Source organism: Scyliorhinus canicula, chromosome 2 (genome assembly GCF_902713615.1).
Source record: "Scyliorhinus canicula chromosome 2, sScyCan1.1, whole genome shotgun sequence".
Lineage (NCBI taxonomy): Eukaryota > Metazoa > Chordata > Chondrichthyes > Carcharhiniformes > Scyliorhinidae > Scyliorhinus > Scyliorhinus canicula.
In genome coordinates, this window is record NC_052147.1 from 62596790 (window position 1) to 62616089 (window position 19300).

The 19300-nt window shown below is 48.8% G+C and overlaps 1 protein-coding gene across 4 annotated transcripts in view; it reads right to left on the bottom strand.

Moving 5' to 3' along the window:
* LOC119954523 (armadillo-like helical domain-containing protein 4) overlaps positions 1–19300 on the bottom strand; it is a 261993-nt gene that overhangs the window by 181752 nt on the left and 60941 nt on the right. For all 4 annotated transcript variants that reach the window (XM_038779837.1, XM_038779846.1, XM_038779831.1 and 1 more), the window contains exons 3-4: positions 14542–14811; positions 12522–12794 (exon numbers count right to left, since the gene is read on the bottom strand). In XM_038779837.1, coding sequence (XP_038635765.1) covers positions 12522–12794; positions 14542–14811 — 543 coding nt within the window. The remainder of the gene's footprint in view (positions 1–12521; positions 12795–14541; positions 14812–19300) is intronic.

The window sequence follows — 19300 nt, forward strand, 5'->3', positions numbered from 1 at the left end:
AGTCGCATAACTAGTGCTGTGGGATGGGCTTTAAACAAAATAGTGGGGGGAGCGGAAGGTTAAAATGAGGGGGATTTGGAAAGTTAAAGAGGCAGGACAAGGCAATAGTGCAGGACAGTGATGCAGGTAATGGTAGCAAGAATGTGACAGAATCATAGAATCCCTGCAGAAGGAGGCCATCCGGCCCATCGAGACTGCACCGACCCTTCAAAAGACCACATACCTAGGCCCAATTCCCCACCCTATTCCTGCAACCCCACACTCAGGGGCAATTTAGCATAGCCAATCCACCTAACCTGCGCATCTTTGGATTGTGGGAGGAAACAGAGGAAACCCACCGCAGACACGGGGAGGCAATTGCCGGAGATCAGGATCGAACCCCGGTCCACAGCGCTGTGAGGCAGCAGTGCTAATCCCTGTGCCACCGTGCCAACAGGAAGGAACAAATCGTACAAACATACGAGTGCAGCAGCAAACATGGTCAGGGTAGGGAAAGGTTTTAACAGAGGGGGGGGGACAAGGGTTCAGGTTAAGCGATATTTAGAAGTCTAAAGACAAGAGTTGAGACAATAGAAAAATGTATCAATGAGAGTAAAGGCAAGGTGGGTGGGACAGGAAGGGACAGAGAGATTAGTGGTAATACTGCATCAGAGTAAGGTCCAAGCAGGGAATCATAGTGAAAAAAATTGAAGGCACTTTATTTGAATGCATAGTGCATCCATAATAGAATAGATGTAGCAATGACCAAGTGGATATTCGTGAGGAAGGATCTTGGTTCAGAAAATGAGCAAGTAGAATCAGTATGGATGGAGAATAGAAATAACAAGAGGTCCATAGGGGACGCAGCGGCATAGTGGTATCGTCACTGGAGTAGTAATCCAGAGGCCCAGGGTAACGCTCTAGGGATATGGGTTTGAATCCCACCAGGGCAGATGGTGAAATTTTATTCAATAAAAAAATCTGGAATTATAAGTCTATTGGTGACCATGAAACCATTGTCGATTGTTGTAAAAATCCATCTGGTTCACTGATGTCCTTTAGGGAAGGAATCTGTCTTCCTTACCTGGTCTAGCCTACATGTGACTCCAGACCCATAGCAATGTGGTTGACTCTTAAATAGAGGCTGGTTTAGCACACTGGGCTAAATAGATGGCTTTTAAAGCAGACCAAGGCAGGCCAGCAGCACGGTTCAATTCCCGTACCAGCCTCCCCGAACAGGCGCCGGAATGTGGCGACTAGGGGCTTTTCACAGTAACTTATTTTGAAGCCTACTTGTGACAATAAGCGATTTTCATTTTTTCATTTCATTTCAAATACCCTCAGGGATGGCCAACAAATGCTGGCTCGGCCAGCAACGCCCACATCCAATGAATAAAGAAAAAAAAAGAAAACGCTGCAGGGAATAGTTTATAGGCTCCCCAACAATAGTTGTATCAATGGACAGGGCATTAAACAAGAAATTATTGGAGCTTGTAACAAAAGTTTCATATAGGCTGGTTCAATCAACTAACAAAGGTAGTTTGGGAGACAAATTTGTAGAATGCTTTTGTGAGTTTTATGAAGCAATACATTGCAGAACCAACTAGAGATCAAGTATTTTAGATCTGGTGTTGTGTAATGAGACAGGGTTAATTAGGAATGTCACAGTAGATGATCCACTGGGAAATAGTGATCATTATACAATTGAATTCCACATTAAGTTTGAAAACGACATACTCCAATCACAAATAAGAATCTTAAACAACGCCAATTCCTAGATATGAGGAAGAGAGCTGGCTACGTTTGATTGGATAGATAAATAGCAGTAAATAAGCAATGGAAAACATTAAAAAAGTACGTCCTCTGTGCCTGCCTGGGCCCCATGTCTTGCCCATCCTTGCCTTCCCCCGCATCCTCCTCGTCAGACGAGGGTTGGTGTTCCTCCTCCTCTTCCAGCACGTCGTCCCCCTCTGCTGCAAACTGCTGTGGAGGACACAGGTCGCCATGGTGACGGCGGCCCTCTCTGCATCATACTCAATGGCCCGTCCAGAGCAGTCCAGGCACCTCAACTACATCTTCAGATCAAAGCACCGCTCGATCTGCAGATGCTCGCAGGGGGACATGCATCCCGTCGATCAACCCGTGGACACGCGGCATGTCAGAGATGGCAGTGAACCCCGCTGCCAGTGCATCCTGGTGGGCTCGGTCCACATTGAAACAGTGTTTACTGTACGTGCGTTCTGGAACATATTGGCGCCGCTGTCAAGATGACGGTGCTGTGCCTAAAACCACAGAGTGTCTTTAACCCGTATACAATGAGCAAATCATAGAATTTACAGTGCAGAAGGAGGCCATTCGGCCCATCGAGTCTGCACCGGCTCTTTCTTTTTTTGAAAGAGCACCCTATCCAAGCCCACATATCCACCCTATCCCCATAACCCTGTAACCCCACCCAACACTAAGGGCAATTTTGGACACAAAGGGCAATTTAGCATGGCCAATCCACCTAACCTGCACATCTTTGGACTGTGGGAGGAAACCGGAGCATCCGGAGGATGCCCACGCACACACGGGGAGAAGGTGCAGACTCCGCACAGACGGTGACGCAAGCAGGGAATCGAACCTGGGACCCTGAAGCTGTGAAGCAATTGTGCTTGCCACTATGCTACCGTGCTGCCCAAATGACCACAAGTTGTTTGGTGCAATAATATACTTTATTCGCAAATACAAATTGTTAAAATTAATCAATCACACACACATGCAAGTTGAACTCTACACTAATTCACTCAAGAAAGACCTTAACTTAACTTCTAGGTGACTGGCAAGTACTGGACAGATATGGCCTTATCTGAGATCCGTAGTCTGGCAGTGCTGGAATTATATTGCTGGTCATCCTTGTCCTCGGTTCTGGTCCTTCTGTCGATGGCGTGGATGGTTTTCCTCTTGGCCAGTGAAAGGGTCACCGTTGTTGTTAGCTATCGAAAGCTGCAGTCAAGAGAGAGAGTGTTGGCTGCGCAGCAACTGAGAGTTTTGCGCCCTTTTGGACAGTCCCTGTTGAATAACCAATCCTTGGGCCAGATCACCCTGATCGATCATATCCAATTAAGATCCACCACTTTGATGGCAGGGCGGGTCCCAATTTGCCATGGCCGTGGTGTCTGTGGTGAATGTGCTTCATGTAATTCACACTGTGTAATATTGTGTCCTTGTGGGCTCTGTCTGTGAGCCGTTGCGCGGCTCTGCCCACAGGGGGAGATGAGGAGCTTGTACAGGGCTCCACCCTCGCTCCGCCCATGGCCCCTCCCACTACCGGAAATATAAAATGCTGCAGCCTTGTGAGCCTGCCCTCAGTTCTTCTGGTCGCAGGCAGGCTCAGTTGTAAGTCTATTAAAACCACAGTTTACTTCCTATCGTGTCATGAGTGAATTGATGGTCACATCAATTTAATAGACTTAAGAAAACTACTGATCGACTAGAACTCGACCCGCAGGCTGCAGAGGCGAAGGAAATCTTTCTACACTGGCTTCGGTGTTTCAAGGCCTACCTGGCTGCATCGACCACCTCCGAGACTACAGAGGAGCAGAAACTCAGCCTACTGCACGCACGGGTGAGCCATCGCATCTCTATGCAACTCAACTATACCGACTCGTATACCGAGGCCCTCGCTATGTTCGACCGATTATACGTGCGGCCGGTAAACGAGGTATACGCGCGGCACATTTTCGCTACCCACCGCCAGCGCCCCGCAGAGTCACTAGAGGACTTCCTGCGCGACTTAAAAGCCCTTGCTCAGGCAGGAATGCAACTTTCAGGCTGTAACTGCCTCCCAGCATATGGAACTCGCTGTCCATGATGTGTACGTTGCGGGGGTCCGGTCTAACTATGTGCGCCAGCGACTACTCGAAAAAGGGGCCCAGAACTTGGAGGACACGGTAGCACTAGCCACCACAATGGAGGTCGCGTTTCAAAGTCTCAACTCATTCCCCGCAGACCAAGCGACCCCATCGTGGACCCCCGACCAGCGACTGCCCCAGGCCTGCGCCGCGTGACCACCCACCCACTATGGAGCGCCAGCGTGCCATTTTTGTGGCTAGCCCCAACACACATGGCAGCACTTCCCGGCCCGCAACGCGACCTGCAGCAGCTGCAGTCGAAAAGGACATTATGCCAAAGTATGCCTGGCGAAATCAAAATCCTCTAACTCCCCCGCAGTCCAGAGCACTCGCTCCCCCAACTCGCAGACCAGCAGGCCCCGCAACATTGCAGCGTGTCTGCTGACTCCGCCCGACATGTGCGACTCATGGGGGCCGCCATCTTGGGTGCCATCTTCCTCGCCACCCGCCACGTGCGACCCACAGGGGCGGCCATCTTCTTCATCACCCGCCATGTGCGATCAACGGGAGCCACCATCTTGGCCATCACTCGATGTTCACCTCGACGACTACGACCTCCGCGGACAGTCATCACGGGGCCACTCCAGCACTGCTGATCGAGCCGCCGACTACCCGCAACTCAACACAGTCACGTTGGACCAGTCGCGTCCAAAGCACCTCAGGAGCTCGATGATGTCCGTTTAAATCAACGGATACAAGATACCGTGCCTCTTCGACTCCGGGAGCACCGAGAGCTTTGTACATCCTGACCTGGTAAGACGCTGTTCGTTCCCTAGCTTCCCTGCACGGCAAAATATCTCCCTCGCCTCGGCTCGCACTCGGTCCAAATACAAGGGCGCACCGTTGCGACCCTAATAATTCAGGGCGCCAGCTACTCTAATTTCCAGCTGTACGTACTCCCCGACCTCTGCGCCCCACTCTTACTCGGGCTCGACTTTCAATGTAATCTCAAGAGCCTCACACTCAGCTTCGGCGGACCCCTACCTCCTCTCACTATATGCAGCTTAGCGACTCTAAAAATCGACCCCCCTCCACTCTTCGCTAACCTAATGGCTAACTGTAAGCCAGTAGCCACCTGCAGAAGGCGGTACAGCCTGCAGCACAGAGTATTCATCAGAGCCGAAGTCCAGCGGCTCCTACGTGAGGGAGTCATAGAGGCCAGTAACAGCCCCTGGAGAGCTCAGGTGGTGGTCGTCAAGACCGGCGAAAAGTCCCAGATGGTGGTTGATTATAGCCAAACCATTAACCGGTTCACGCACCTATTACTCTATTACTCAGCCAATTTAGTATCCACGTTGCTACTGTCCCTTTTATTTCATGATTTTTAAAAATTCATTCATGGGATGCGGGCAATGCAGGTTGTGCCAGCATTTATTGCCCATCCCTAATTGCCCTTGAGGGGGCAGCCAAGAGTCAACCACATTGCTGTAGGTCTGGAATCACATATAGACCAGACCAGGTAATGATGGCAGATTTCCTTTCCTAAAGTACTTCAGTGAACCAGACGGGTTTTTACGACAATCGGCATTGGTCTCATGGGCACCATTAGACTTTTAGTTCCCAATTTCTATTGAATTCAAATTTCGCCAACTGCAGTGGCGGGATTTGAACCTGGGACCCCAGAGTACTCCGGGTCGCGGATTACTAGTTCAGTGACAATACCACTATGCCACCAACTCCCTATGAGCTATAGTTGTATGGCACTGTATTGAATGCCTTTTGAAAGTCCATGTACATCACATCAGCATCATTACTCCCATCGACCCTTTCCATTTCAAAAAACCTCAGCAAGTTAGTTAAACACAATTTTCCCTTAAAAATCCATGATGACTCTTTATTATGAATTTGTTAGCGTTCAGAAGAATGAGGGCGTATATCATAGATACCCATAAAATTCTAACAGGACTAGACAGGGTAGATTCAAGAAGGATGTTCCCGATGGTGGGGGTATCCAGAACCAGAGATTACAGTCTGAGGATACGGGGTAGACCATTTAGGACAGAGATAAGGAGAAATATCTTCACCCAGAGCATGGTGAGCCTGTGGATTTCGTTACCACAGGAAGTAGTTGAGGCCAAAACACCGTGGGCAGGATTCTCCAGCTGCATCCACCTGGCCAATGGCAATTCCCGCCCGAGGTCAATGGACCGTTACATGGCCCACATCCCGCTATGTTTCTACAATCAACCCACATTTTCCATTTGACTATTAATTCTACTCGAGCTATGGTTTCCAGCAGCTTCCCCATCGCTTAAGTTAAATTGACTGGTCTGTAATTGTTGGGTTATCCTTACAATCCTTTTTGAACAAGGGAGTAATGTCTGCAATTCTCTCATCCTCTGGCACATCCCCTAAATCCCCTAAATCTAAAGGATTATGGCCAGTCCGCCTGCAATTTCCACTCTCACTTCCTTCAATATTCTTCGATCCATCTCATCCTGTCCCGGTGCCTTGTCAACTTCCAACACTTCCTTCTTATCAAATTTAAACCTTTCTAGTGACAGGGCTCCCTCCTCTGTCACCATGGCCTGGAGATAATCTACCTCCTTGGTAAAGACAGGTGCAGAGTTTAATACTCAAGTAGTGCCCCCAGTGTCCAAGTGTAAATTCCCTTTTAGATCCCAAATCGGTCCTACTCTTTTTCCCAACCTTTTGTTATTTATATGCCTATAGAAGACATTGGGATTCCCCTTTATGTTGGCTCCAGTGTTTTCTCATAATCCCTCTTCACTTCTCTAATGTGCTTTTTCAACTGTCCTCTGAACATTCTGTGTTCCTCTTGGTTCTTAATCGTATTTTCTACCTGACACCTGTCATGAACACTTTTTCTTCTTTATGTTGATATCTCTATGTTAATTTACTATCTGTAAAATTAAGTATCTTAAATGGTTCACATGTTCTGATTTCACTGAAGTGTTTTACAGTCCATCTTCAGATCCAAGCGTGCGCGATGGCATATGTGTAAAATCCAGTACAGATCTCAAGGGTTACTATGGCTACAGCCAAAGGTTACGTCATTGTACAATTAAATAATGGGCAGTATGCGCACACACTTGAGATACTCGGTCAACTTCATGGAGACGATCGACATCACAGTATCTGAAAGAAGGTCTAAAGTAGACCCAATACTTATTGATTGCTATGAAATGGTGGGTAGGTCATTTTTTGGAATGGGGAGGGAGTCATTGAAACACTGACAGGGAAGTACATGAAAAATGAAAAATCATTTAATTGTTCCTATTAAGGACGACATTAATATCAAGACAATTGGGAAGTTGGCAAGCAGGTTGAAGTAGTGTGGCAAAAGAAACGCAGAAAACCAACAGAGAGCGAGCGGGTATGAAAAATATTTGAAGAGCTAATTTCTTATAAATGTTACAGATTGGACAAAGGTAGGGGTTAAAATGCAGCACAAAAAGAACACTGAAGTGGATATGTCAAAACCATGAGTGAAAAAGTGGGGAGAAAATTGAAATACATTTCAAAAATGCAGCACAAATTAAATGGTATATGGAAGTGAAAAGTAGACTAAATTATTTGTAAAGATAGGACAGACTGGAATGGTGATGTGAAACGGAGCAGAAAGAGCAAGAAACAGAGAAGCACAATGAAATAGTGGTCAGTTAGATTAAAAGAGCAAGAGAAATTCATTGAAATAGCAGGGCAGACTCCAGAGGCCACAAAAACATAGAAAAATTCTCCAATTTCCTTCTACACATTTATTTGGCCATTGCTTGTTGCAGGGTTTTTAAAAATTCATTTACGATATGTGGACGCCGCTGGTTAGGCCAGCAATCATTGTCCATCCCTAGTTGCCCTTCAGAAGGTGGTAGTGAGTTGCCTTCTGGAACCGCTGCAGTCCTTGAGGTGTAGGTGCACCCACAGTGCAGTTAGGGAGAGAGTTCCAGGATGTTGCCCCAGCGACAGTGAAGGACGCCGATATATTTCCAAGTAAGGGCGGTGAGTGACTTGGAGGGGAACCTCCAGTTGGTGGTATCTGCTGCTCTTGTCCTTCTAGATGGTAGTGGTCGTGGGTTTGGAAGGTGATGTCTTCTGTCATGGTCATCTGAATCATATTATCATTTTCAGGAGGAGGGACGGAATTCTGTCATCTGGGACTAAATCCCGTGGCGGTGGCGGGGAGCATTTCCCACTGCAGAGGCCGATGGGAAACCATGCCATATCTTTCAGCCCTACCTCATTAATTATGCATCTGAGGGTTTAGTGCCGTATTACATGATGGGATGGGCATGTTGGCACAGTCCCACCATCCTATCTGGGTGCCATATTAAACGGTGCACTTCATCACTGACCCACCGTTGAGATTTCCGGTGACGACATGCCAAAGCAGGTCGCACGAAAGGTGGCTCCTGCCAAGGTCCCGATATTTTGATCCTTTTTGCCCGGATTTTTCGGGAGATTTTAGATTCTAATCCAGTAGATTGGTGTGGAGTTTGGATACGTTTATTGAGGAATGTCAAAAGCCTCTCTGAAAAAGGCTACAGGAAAGAGAGCCCGACAAAGGAATCTGGGGGGGGGGGAAAGATGGTGGAAGCGGGTGCACCTAACACACTAGAAACATTGCCTGGGGTGATGGTGCAGGAGTTGGAGACGTTTGGCAAGCAGACTGATGACCCTCTCAAGCGACAAGGGAAGGATATTAAAGAGTCATTTAGAGCCATCTTCGAGGAGGCGTTGGGCCCAATACGGGAGCAGCTGTGCAAGACTGCCAAAGCTGCAAAGGGAGCAAGGAAGAGAGGCTGAAGGAGGTGGCCTTATCGGGACACGAAGATCAGTTTGCCTCCTTGGAAGCTGAGTTGCTGTTCATGTCAGATAGGAATAAGGGCCTGTGCGCCAAAATGGAAAACCTGGAGAACAGGTCGAGGCACATGAACCTTAGACTGGTGGGCTTGCCGGAGAGAGCGGAAGGCCCGAGGCAAATCGAGTATTTTTCAGTAATGTTTTCTCGGTTGGTGGGCGGGGCTGAAGTGTTCACCGCTCCAAAATTAGGGCCCATTGGGCTCTGCGGCAAAAGCAGAGGCCGAATGAACCACCGCAGGCAGTGATCGTCCGATTTCATAGTTACCAGAGGAAAGAGCAGGTTCTGGAGTGGGACAAGAAAAGTCGGAACATGGATTGAGACGGGCACTCTGTGCGCATCTACCAGGATATTGGTACTGAACTGGCGAAGCAATGGGTGGCCTTTAATAAGGCAAAGGTGCTGTACAATAAAGGTCTGCGGTTTGGGGTGGTGTAGCCAGCGAGGTTGAGAGTCACGTTGGGCTTGGCGGATTATTATTTTGACACTCCAGAGCCAGCTGAGGCATTCATCAAGGACAAAGGACTGGGACTGGTTTGAGAAGGGCAGGTGGGATATTGTTCCTGTATGTGTAAGTTGGATTGGGGCGACTGTAAATATTGCAATATAGCGGGTTATGTTTTTCCTCTTCTTTTTTCTTAGAAGATGGTGGGAGGATTTCTTTCCTGGACACTAGGGGGCCATGGGGGATGGTAGAGCGGGGGGTTTGATATGGTAATTGGAGGGAAAGAGAAGCATAGTGGGTATGATGGGATTTGGACATGGGAGTAGTGAGTCTGAGCCTGGGGCATGGGGGTTATAGGCCTTGGTTCTGGTTGTTTTTGGGCAGGACTTGGGGGGGCGGGGGGGACACCTTTCCAGCAACAAGAGGTAGGCTAGTTAACAGGAGTGGTGTGGGGGGAGGAGCTATGATTTGGGCCAGTTTGGTGAGACTCGATGAGTCTAGAGGATTTGTTTGGGTGGGGGTTAGCTGAGGCAGCAGACAGTCTGTTGGTCCCGGCTGGGATGGCGAAGGGATTTCTGCGTTTATGGAGGAGACCGGAATAGCAGATCCATGGCGGTTTACGCATCCTGGGAGGGAGGAGTTCTCGTTTTTTCCTCCGGTCCACAAGGTGTATTCAAGGTTTGATTATTTTATTATGTGGGTGGGTAAGCCCCGAGGATTCGGAGGGGGTGTTTCACAGGGATAGAAATTGCCAAATTTGCTATACCATTATTAGGCGGCCAACACGGAGAAGGTGCTGGGGTGGTGTGGGGACCCAGGGTTCAGATGGAGTTAGAGTCATGTCGAGGGTCATTGGTAACAGTGCCACTTCCATTGGTAAAAGTGCCACTTCCATTGTCAGCGGCAAAGTACTCAATGAATCCAGTGGTGGTGGCCACGCTAAAAATATGGAGACAACTCCGTAAGCATTTTAAGTTGAAAATGAAAATGAAAATTGCTTATTGTCACGAGTAGGCTTCAATGAAGTTACTGTGAAAAGCCCCTAGTCGCCACATTCCGCCGCCTGTCCGGGGAGGCTGGTACGGGAATCGAACCGTGCTGCTGGCCTGCTTGGTCTGCTTTAAAAGCCAGCGATTTAGCCCAGTGAGCTAGCCTGGAGGAGCTGAAGGAGAAATTTGGGCTGTTCGGTCCGGACATATTTAAGTACCTCCAGGTGTGGAGCTTTGATGAGAGTTTTTTTTCGGCTTTCCCGGTGGTGCAGCCATCTTCCTTATTGGAGCGGATTCTCTCCTGTTCGGGGCCGGAGGAGGAGCGCAGTATGTCCGGCATGTACACGCGGACAGGGGAAGAGTTGAGTTCGGTGAAAGGGGTGAAAATGAAATGGGTGGAGCAGTTGGGGCCAATGCTGGAGATGGGGGTGTGGAGTGAAGTGTTGCAAAAGGTGAATACTACATCATTATATGCGCAACTGAGCCTAATCCAATTAAAGGTAATGTTTCGGGCGCACCTCACTAAGGCAAGGATTAGCCATTTTTTTGAGGAGATGGGGGATAGGTATGAGCGCCGCTCAAGGGGGCCCCCACACCACACACAAATGTTCTGGTCCTGTCCTAAGTTGGTGGGTTTCTGGAGGTCCTTTTTCGACACCATGTCAGAGATCCTAAGTATTGACCTAGAATCCTGCCCCCTGGCGGCTATGTATCAGGTTTCAGATATGCCGGAGCTACAGACGAGTGTGGGGGTGGATGTCCTGGCCTTTGCCTCGTTGGTGGCGCGGAAGCAGAGTCTGTGATTCTGTTGGGCTGGAGATTGGCATCACCGCCAAGTTCTTCAGCGTGGTGAGGGGATTTGATGGCATTTTTGCACCTGAAGGTCAAATATACCGTGGAAGGGGTCGGTGAAGGTTGCTACCAGAGATGGCAGCTGTTTATATTGTATTTCAGAGAATTGGTCACTGTTAGCTGTTTTGAGGGGGCGGGGGGGGGGGGGGGGTGCGGGGAAGAGAATGTGTGGCTGTGGTGGTTTCTTATCTGTTTCTGTTTTGTTTTTGTTGTTCTTGGAAGGTGGGGGGGGGGGGGGGGGGGGTTGTATGGGGACGGTGTTTTATTAAAGATATTTGTTAGTATGTTTTGTAATTTTGTATAAAATGTTAAAAACTTAATAAAAACATTTCCAAAAAAAAAAAATCACTGGCCGACCATTGTAGAAAGAAGAGAGACCTCAAGGAACATGCTGAGGCTGGAAGGTGGACATCATCGATGACACTGAAGTTGGAAGTTGCATGCGTTCCCCCATCCATTGCTGTGGTGTTCTGGGATCCAGGGTTGTTGGCGATCTCTATCCCAAATTCTAGAGACTCGCCTGTTCAGGTGAGTCCTGACTTCTGCACACCACGTTGTTCCAGAGGTGTTCTGGATCAGCATGTTTTCCCACTGGTGACATGAAAAATCGGGCATGGGTGGAAGATTCTGGTCGGCGCTTCATCTGCATCCCATTAGCGCACTGCAATCACATTCATGCCAGCCACCAGTGGGTTTTCCTGATCTGATATGGCTAGCACCAGTGGAAGATCGCATGGGAAATTCACACCGGGACAAAATCAATTTTTGGACTCCCACCTAACTGTCCCCCTCCGTTTAAACCAGTCGGCGGGGGCAGGGAGAATATCACCCCAAGTCTCTCAGAATTCTTTGTGCTGTGTACCTCAATGTTTTTTCCAGAACTTTTTATATTTCGCCACAATAGTTGAGAAACTGCAGCAAGCTGCTTCTACCAACCACCACTCTAGATCCCTGTCACAGCGCCCCTCGTATTCCCCCCTTCCCCACACCCCCACCAACTACTATGGCAGGTGAGGATAAATGGCAGCAATGTAACTTCACCAGAGTTACAAACAGGAACATCTCTGTGTAGTAACTGGGAAGACAATAACTGGCTTCCAATCAAGTTATGGTTCTCCTGTTGGCGTCCTGTGTAATTCCCATGTAACCTGCAGTGCTGGCTGATCAAACCAGTGATTGGAGCCAGTAAATGTCTCTCAAAGTCTACTGATTAAATTAATTATAGAGAAAGTAGAATATGCACAAAGAACAGAGAGGGTCACAAAGTGAAGAAATGCAGGGAGTCGAGCAGGCTGATAACAGTGGGGAAAAGAGCAATTCATTGACAAAGACATAAATACAAAATCATGAAAAATTTACAAGTAGTTTAATGAGCAGGATGGATCCAATGGGGGAGGGGCAGACAAGTAAGCGGACAGGCTGATAGAAAGAAGGGGGGGGAAGAAAAATGAATGTACAAAGTGGAGCAGAATGAAGCAACTTTTATTAAAGTTTGCACATACACCAAAGTTAAAGCCACTGGCTAACAAAGTTAGCAGCCATACCTTCTGATTCTGTTGTGTCCAGCATATATGTTGGCGGTTCTGTGTCACTCAGAGATGGAGCCATAGTTGCTGTTAAGGATGGCCATGTGTTATCTCTTAGCACAGGTGTCGCGATAGAAGGCTTAACCATCGTCATTTCCATTTTTTTGGTGGCAGATGCTTGCAGTGCTGTATGGTTGGTTTCAGCGCTTGGTGCTGCCGTAGTTGCAAATGTATTTTTTCCCACTGGAACTACTGATTTCTGTTGTGGTAAATCAGTCGCATTGGTCATTGCTGTAAATACAAAAGAAAAGTGCTTGAAAATCACTGTAGAAATGAGACTGATTCTGAAATTAACAGTAGCTTTCATTAAGTGGCAATAATTATATCCATTTGAAATCAAATGATCAAGGTATTAGCTGTAATGGAATTTCAGCCAGGTTTATTGTAGCTGAAGTCAAGTAGTAACAAAATCATTTATTATAATGCAGTTTGACTGTGTATTACGTCCGACTACTAAATTATAAAGCGGTAGTTTAGAGCATACTGGTTAATTTGAAGTATACTACAGTGAATATGATTTGAGTGAGGAACGAATAAACATACTACAATATTAAATTTCTTAACTTTGCAATGTTATAATAATAATATTTTATTGTCACAAGTATGAAGTTACCGTGAAAAGCCCCTAGTCGCTACATTCCGCCGCCTGTTCGGGTAAGGTGGTACAGGAATTGAACCTGCGCTGCTGGCCTTGTTCTGCATCACGAACCAGCTGTCTAGCCCACTGAGCTAAACCAGCCCTCCCTTATACTTGGACATGAAACAAAGAATAAAACTGCTCTAACTACTTTCAATGTCGGTTTTGATAAATGTTTTATTAGTTACAGCAAGATCTGCTGTTTTCTCCAGATTGAACACCATGGGCGGGATTCTCTCAGCCCGGGGCTGGGCCGGAGAATCCCCGTGACCGGTGCGAATCGCGCCACGCCTTCCCAACGCCGGGATGTGATTCTCCCCAGAGCGGAGAATCGGCGCCGGCGTGTGTGGCGTGGTGCCGGTCAAGGGCTGCTCTACGCGGCCCCCCCGCCGATTTTCGGCGCGGGATGGGTCGAGCAGCCATCGTAAACAACCCGAGTCTGGCCGGCGCCATTCACACCTGCTCTCAGCCGATGGGACCTCGGCGTGGAAGGGTCCGGGGCAGCCTGTGGGGAGGACTCTAATGTAGCCTGCCCAGCGATCGGGACCCACCGAGCGGCAGGCCGGCCTCTCTGGATGGGGCCATCCTTTCTTCCGCGACAGCCCCTGTAACCCTGCGCCTGTTGCGTCAGGGCCGGCGCGGAGAAGGGAGCCACTGCTCATGCGCGCATTGGTGATGGTGCCATTGCGCATGCGCAGACACTGCGGCGCCCAGTTCACGCCAGGATCAGCAGCTGGAGTGGCGTGGATCGCTCCAGTGCCGTGCTGGCCCCCTGTAGGGGCCAGAATTACTGAACCTGAGGCCGTGTTGTCGCCATCGAGAAACGTGACGGTGTTTCCGACGGCGTCAACACTCAGCCTCAGGATCACAGAATCCCGCCCCATATATTCACTTTTTTGTCACCTTCCTCTACATTTTCCATCTGTTTGTGCGACTCGTGCTGTACAAAGGAGCATCCGCATGCCTGACACAAGATTCCCAAAGCAAGCACTCTAACCCAAGACTGGTCATGGTAAGCAGTTATCAGGAAGGCAGAGGAAACATTTCAGGGATGTCCTCAAAGCCTCTCTGGAAAATACATTAGCCCTGCCGACATATGCAAATTACTTGGTCAAAACTAGAGAAGAAGCATCCGTGAGGTTGCCAACTATTTTGAACATCTCTGACAGACCCAGGTGGAGAAGGAGCGTTCCAAAATCCGAGCACCCCATCCACCCGCCTCATCAAACACTACCTGATCCACTGAGGTAACCTCAGCAGCCACAAGCCTGGAATGAAAGAAAGTCGCCCTTGGTCCCAAGGCATGTCTAAGAAGAAGTTGCACAAAGAATACACCTGTACCTTCTGATTCAAGTTGCTCAGCTGTATTTGAGGGTGGCTCTGTCGGTTCCACTGATGGTGCAATGGTTGTCAGTAACAGCAACGTCATTCTATCTGTAACATCAGACTCCACTGTAGAGGTTTTCTTAGTTTTTCGTGATATGGTTTGTCTTGTGCTGGTGTCGGATGTAACTGCCTGGCTTATTATTGTACTTGCAGCTTCAGCAGGCGGCAGCATCATTTCAGTCGGAGTCATAGATCCCATTTCTTTTGTGGAAGTTGTGTTTACTGCTGTAATGTAAACATTTGACGGTTAACACAAAAACGGTTCAACATAGAATTGATATTCAAAATAAAGAGAGCCTTATATCATATATCAAAACTGTATTGCAAACAAAATATGTAAAAAGAGACAACGAACAGTACAGGAACAGCAAATTAAAGTATGAAATGATCATCGCAAATTCATCTGTAAAAGTCTCACAAGTAATCAGAGCTCCAAGAATATTCTCAGGAGTTTAAACCTGGAGTTACAGCATTTGTTAACTCCACCACAATTCAGTGGGCAATTATATTGTAGCTACCCACATGTCTTGCTCCAAAATGCAGAGTGCGCTCTTTGCGGTTGTGTAAAGGCAACAAATCACAGATTAACATAGGATGGAATTTCGCAGTCGCACAACAGGTCCTGACGGCAGACCTGGGAGTGGGTGGAATTTACATTGGCTGCGGGAATGGCTGGCCTACCGTGATTGCTCAGCAACCAGCCGGCCAATATGACTGGTCGAGGCAGGGGGCCCGGCCAATGGTTCAGTGGGGACAGACAGGAAGTTGCCAAACCTGCTATCAACTGATAGGGTCGGAAGTCTGGGTGCCATTTTTAAGCATCACCCAGACGTGCATCCAGTGTCTACAAGCCAACAGCATCTGTTTTGCAGAGTCTGTTACAGGAAACCAGGATCATCACCTTGACCTCCAGATTCACACAACACGTGGTTCAGAGCAGACGTGTGGCCACCCGGTTCCTGCAGGTCCTCCTTCAAGCTGCCCCCCCCCCCCCCCCTCCCCCCCCAATCCCCCGCCTGACCAAATGTACAAGTTAGCAGCTTTAGAGTCCACAGACTCACCCGAGTCAACTGCAGGAAAATAATCAATGGCCGACTCCACAACGTCAGGCGGGTACAATGGTGACATTAAATCAATGAAGCTCTCATGAGGGCATTACGACATGAACCTCAGTGTTGGTTGGATGAAGACAAGTGGGCGAGTTAAGTGTAAGGCACAGCAGCAGATGCATCGTGAGGGCCTGATATACCTCGGCTCAAGTTTGTCGGCTTCTATTCTAATTATAGCTCAGATGCTGTGTGAGTGGGAGAGAGGATGGTTACCCTGCTGGCCTCATCTGCCAAAGGAATGTGTTCTAATAAGGGGGTTAGTGCCTATCAAGTTGAAACTCATGCTCCCCTTGTGTCTGCAGAAGAAAATGGCAGATAATGCCAAAGAATGTGCAATAACTGGTGGAGGAGTGTCCTACATAAGAGCACTCACAATGACACCAGAAGAGGAAGTAGAACTGGCTGATGAGCAGGAGTGGCCAGGCAATGGCAGGAATAGAGAGGGAAGAGAAAGAGGTGTCCTCAAGTCTGGTGCGAATCACTGAGCGGAACGGAGACAGATGGCTGGGAAGAGGGATTGTGAATACCACAGTTTGTTCTCTAATGCAGGTCCTCCCATTCCAGAGGTGAATTTGTTGATGTGGAAGGGAAATTAATGAGTTGCCCACTTAGAAGCATGCTGGGAAATGCTTGACTATAGTTTAACACTGCTTTTGAACGAAAATAAGTAGGTCAGGTGACGTAAACAAAATACTGCTTCGTATTTTGGTCTCGGCCTTATCCTCCGAAAGATAACAAAATGCGTACTCGAGTCGTTTTTAGCCAAGGGCAAGAACATACGTACTACGTATTTTATCTTATGTACTTTCCAAGGTCTATTTAATATAAACATAGCTGTTTACTTCAAGCTGCTATTTCAGACTATAAAGATTATGGGCGGAAGTCTCCGCTCCCGGGAAAAATCGGGAGGGCCGTCGTGAACTCGGCCGAGTTTCACAACGGCCTCGGAGGCCGCTCCCCGCCCCTATTCTCCCCTCCCGGCGGGGCTAGGAGCGGAACTCCGTAAATCTCGGCCACGGGGGCGTCGCACCGAGAATGACGTGGCCGGCGCACCTAATGACATCAGCCGCGCATGCGCAGGTTGGCCGGTTCCAACCCGCGCATGCGCAGCTGATGTCATGATGCTGACAGCACGAAACCGTGCATGCGCAGTGGCCGTCTTTCCCCTCAGCCGCCCCGCAAGACGTGGTGGCTTGATCTTGCGGGGCGGCGGAGGGGAAATAGTGCGTCCGATTTGGACGCCGGACGGATGATCGGTGGGTACCGATTGCGGGCCTGTCCCCTCCCGGGCACAGTCGTGGTGCTCTTTCCTTTCTAGGCCACCTACAAGCCCCAAACGGGCTTCTCACTCCCGTTTCACGACGGCAGCAACCAGGTGTGTTTGCCACCGTTGTGAAACGGCTGCGAACGGCAGGCTGCTCGGCCCATCCGGGTCGGAGAATTGCCGTTCGCCGTGAAAAACGGTGAGCGGCGATTCTTCCGAGCGGGGGTGGGGTGGAGAATCGCTGGGGGCACCAGGGGGGGCGTGAATTTTGTCGCGGAGCCTTCCCGCGATTCTCCCACCCCCATCGGTCGCGATTCTCCCAACGGGAGACTAAGTGCTGACGCCGGAGTGAAAATCGGAGTGTTTCACTCCGGCATCGGAGGCCACTCCTCGCCCCCTATTCTCCCACCCCCAGGGGGCTAGGAGCGGCGCCACGTCAATTTTGCGCGCTGGCTTTGGCGCCCGCGTCAAATTCGCGCGCAGGCCTTGGCGCCCGCGTCAAAGCGGCGCCACATAAATGACGCGGCCGGCAGCGCTTAAATTACGTCACCCGGGCATGCGCAGGTTGGCTGGTGCCAACCCGCGCATGTGCGGTTGCCGTCCTCCCCGCGGGCGCCCCGCAAAACGTGGAGGATTGATCTTGCGGGGCGGCAGAGGAAAAAGAGTGCGTCCTTTAGAGACGCCGGCCCACCGATCGGTGGGCACCGATCGTGGGCCAGACCTCTTCTGAGCACCCCCCTGGTGCTCGATCCTCCTTTCCCCCCCCCACACAGGCCGCACACGCAGCGTTCGCACGCTGTTCACGCCGGCAGCGACCAGGTGTGGTTGGCACCGGCGTGAACCGGTCGGATTGGGCAGGCCGCTCGGCCCATCCGGGCCGGAGAATCGGCGCTCGACCGTTAGAAATGGCAAGCGCCGATTCTCCGAGCGGCCTGTCGTAAAACTCGGCACGCCGTTTTGGGCGGGGGTGGGAGAATCGCGAGCGGGTGCCAGGGCGGCGTGGCGGGAATCGCCCGGCACTCCCGCGATACTCCCGCGATTCTCCCACCCGGCGTGGGGGTCGGAGAATCGCGCCCATGCTTTCTTCGGTCGAATCTCAGAGTACTGTAAAATGGTTACTTAGCCAGACTATGGGCCTCTCCGCAAATATATTTGTGTCAAATAAATATCTTTTCACAAAACTCAAAGAATTTCTCTTTATTATAATTTACACAACAAATTGGCGTAGTCTTCGCCCCCTAATTTAATGGGACATGAACCCTGAAAGGACTCTATAAATAGGACTCTCTCAGCTGAAAGGGAGAGAGCCATAGCGTGACCTCAGGTGAAAGGGGAGGGGGAGGGCTCGGCAGCCTTAATTACTGGACAGTGATTCATGCGAGGATAAGTTATCTTAATTAATAAATTAACGATAGCTGCATGGGAAGAAAAAGGTGCCATAGAGGCTAAAATTAATTTAAAATTAAAAAAAAGACTTTGAGGTTCGCAAAAGGATAAACACGGGTGTGTGCTCCCTGTAGTATTTGTAAATATTTCCGCGGTCTTTGTTATTGTTATCTATATGTTCTAAAGTATTTTGCAGAAGGAACGATGAGCAATAAACTCGATGCCCCCACACAGGTCGTCCCGAAGCCTCGGTAAAGACATCCGGTGCGAGAAAGAGGGTGAACTCCTTAAAGAAGACAGATAAAGGAGTCAAAATGAGTAAGAAAACAAAAAGAAACAATCGTAAACCAACGGAATGAGGTAGGAAAACCTATATGTCCCCCATAGGTATTAAATGGAGCTGGCCCCCTCTTGAAACAAAACAAAACAGGGGAGAAAATAGAAGATTACGGTAAAAACGTAACAAATTTGTCTGTAGCGTGAGATAAGGCTAACGGTTAACTGTGATATTTACCAGCTGTGAGAATCTGTGTGTTTTGTTTTACCCAATTAATTTTGGTCAAAGCGTGAAGTGCTAAGCGGGTTGTATTTTGTTTTTTCTCATTTGATATTGTGAGTTCAAGATTATAATTTAAGTGATTTGTGTTGAGATGTCTCTAAAGCGCTGAAACATCTGAAATTAAAATCAGTTTAAAAGAAAGAAAATGCCTTGACTAAAAGTAATTGAACAAAATAAGTTTTTAAGATTGTGAAGAGACGCAAATGGCGTCATTCCAAGTTCTCCGTCCACTCTCCGCCCCCTTAGGTTCTGTAGGAAAATTAACCATTTCAGCAGACAGTTGATCTTTTCTGAATTGGCGAAGAAAAATATATGTCTCTAAGAATAGCTAATACCTATAAAATCAATCGTTGGAAATTGACTTTAATGTGTGGTATTTATAGCCCCCTCCCAGGG